Source organism: Austrofundulus limnaeus, unplaced genomic scaffold (assembly GCF_001266775.1).
Source record: "Austrofundulus limnaeus strain Quisiro unplaced genomic scaffold, Austrofundulus_limnaeus-1.0 Scaffold96, whole genome shotgun sequence".
NCBI lineage: Eukaryota > Metazoa > Chordata > Actinopteri > Cyprinodontiformes > Rivulidae > Austrofundulus > Austrofundulus limnaeus.
The window spans coordinates 329986-331098 of NW_013952498.1; the positions used below are offsets into that span (position 1 = coordinate 329986).

The 1113-nt window shown below is 35.8% G+C and overlaps 1 protein-coding gene across 1 annotated transcript in view; it reads right to left on the reverse strand.

The window, feature by feature from the left end:
• The window catches only part of LOC106520659 (monocyte to macrophage differentiation factor 2), a gene marked incomplete at its 5' end in the record, with an annotated part of 8437 nt that overhangs the window by 4656 nt on the left and 2668 nt on the right, over positions 1–1113 (reverse strand). The window contains 2 exon segments of the mRNA XM_014012868.1: positions 176–277; positions 364–438. Coding sequence (XP_013868322.1) covers positions 176–277; positions 364–438 — 177 coding nt within the window.

The window sequence follows — 1113 nt, forward strand, 5'->3', positions numbered from 1 at the left end:
GACAATGAATTTATTTATTAATTTTTTCCAGTAAGAGGTTTTTAMTTAATAGAATTTTTGGACCAAAAAAATTGCAATATATCACCTTGCTTACAGTATCGCAATATATCTGTCATGATATGTATCGTATCACCAAATTCTTGCCAATACACAGCCCTACAAGAAACTGTCTTACCTCTCGTGGAAGAAGAAGACGTAGACGGATCCGAAGCATGCCATGACCCATATCAGCCAGCGCATGTGGCARGTCCAGGGTCCCAGCTCCCTCAGCATCAACCTGAGAACATACTCATCATCAGCACCGTGTGATCCGTGTTACACAACAGATTTATTTATTGTTAAATCTGTGGTCACATGACTGACCAGGGAGAGTAGGAGGCAGCGATGAAAAAGTAGATGGCCATTCTGTCGCACATGTGGAAACGCTGCTCCAGCTTCCTACACACAAAAAGACAATAACTCATTAAACCATTAAAAATGCACAAAACCTGAAAGAACAAGAAGTGCTGAGTAATATTTATGATATGACCCCATTACTGCAGATGAGACACCAAATCTGATGACATCATTGACGTTCTGTAGAACAGCTGGAGTGCATCTTGATCACACAACGTAATCTACTGTAGCAGCGGCAGTCATTACCATGCAGGGCAAGTGTCTTGATTTATCATTGCTGTACATATTGGCAAAATAGTGAACAATAAAGGCTGAATATGTAAAATTTGTAAAAACAATAAATGGTAATATTAACTAAAATAATAAAACTGTCAGAAAGCTGTATCTTATGGATTTACCAACAAAAGAGAAACAGGAAAACATCTCATTTCACAAGTAAACAGATTTTATGTGATTTGACTAAAACTAAAGCTAATCYTTTAACAGTTTAAAATTAAAATAAGCTTATAAAGCCATATAAACCTGGCCAGTTGAGAAGATAGTTAGCTTATATCAGTTGAAACAAGTTTTATCCTTTAAAATACCAGGTATGTAGTGAAGCATCAACTACATAACAGGTACATAATAATAAATATGTTATTACAAATTGAAGCTGTAATTATTCAACTAATTTAAAAGTCTAAAGTCAGGGGTTTTCAAAGTACACGAGCATAAGCC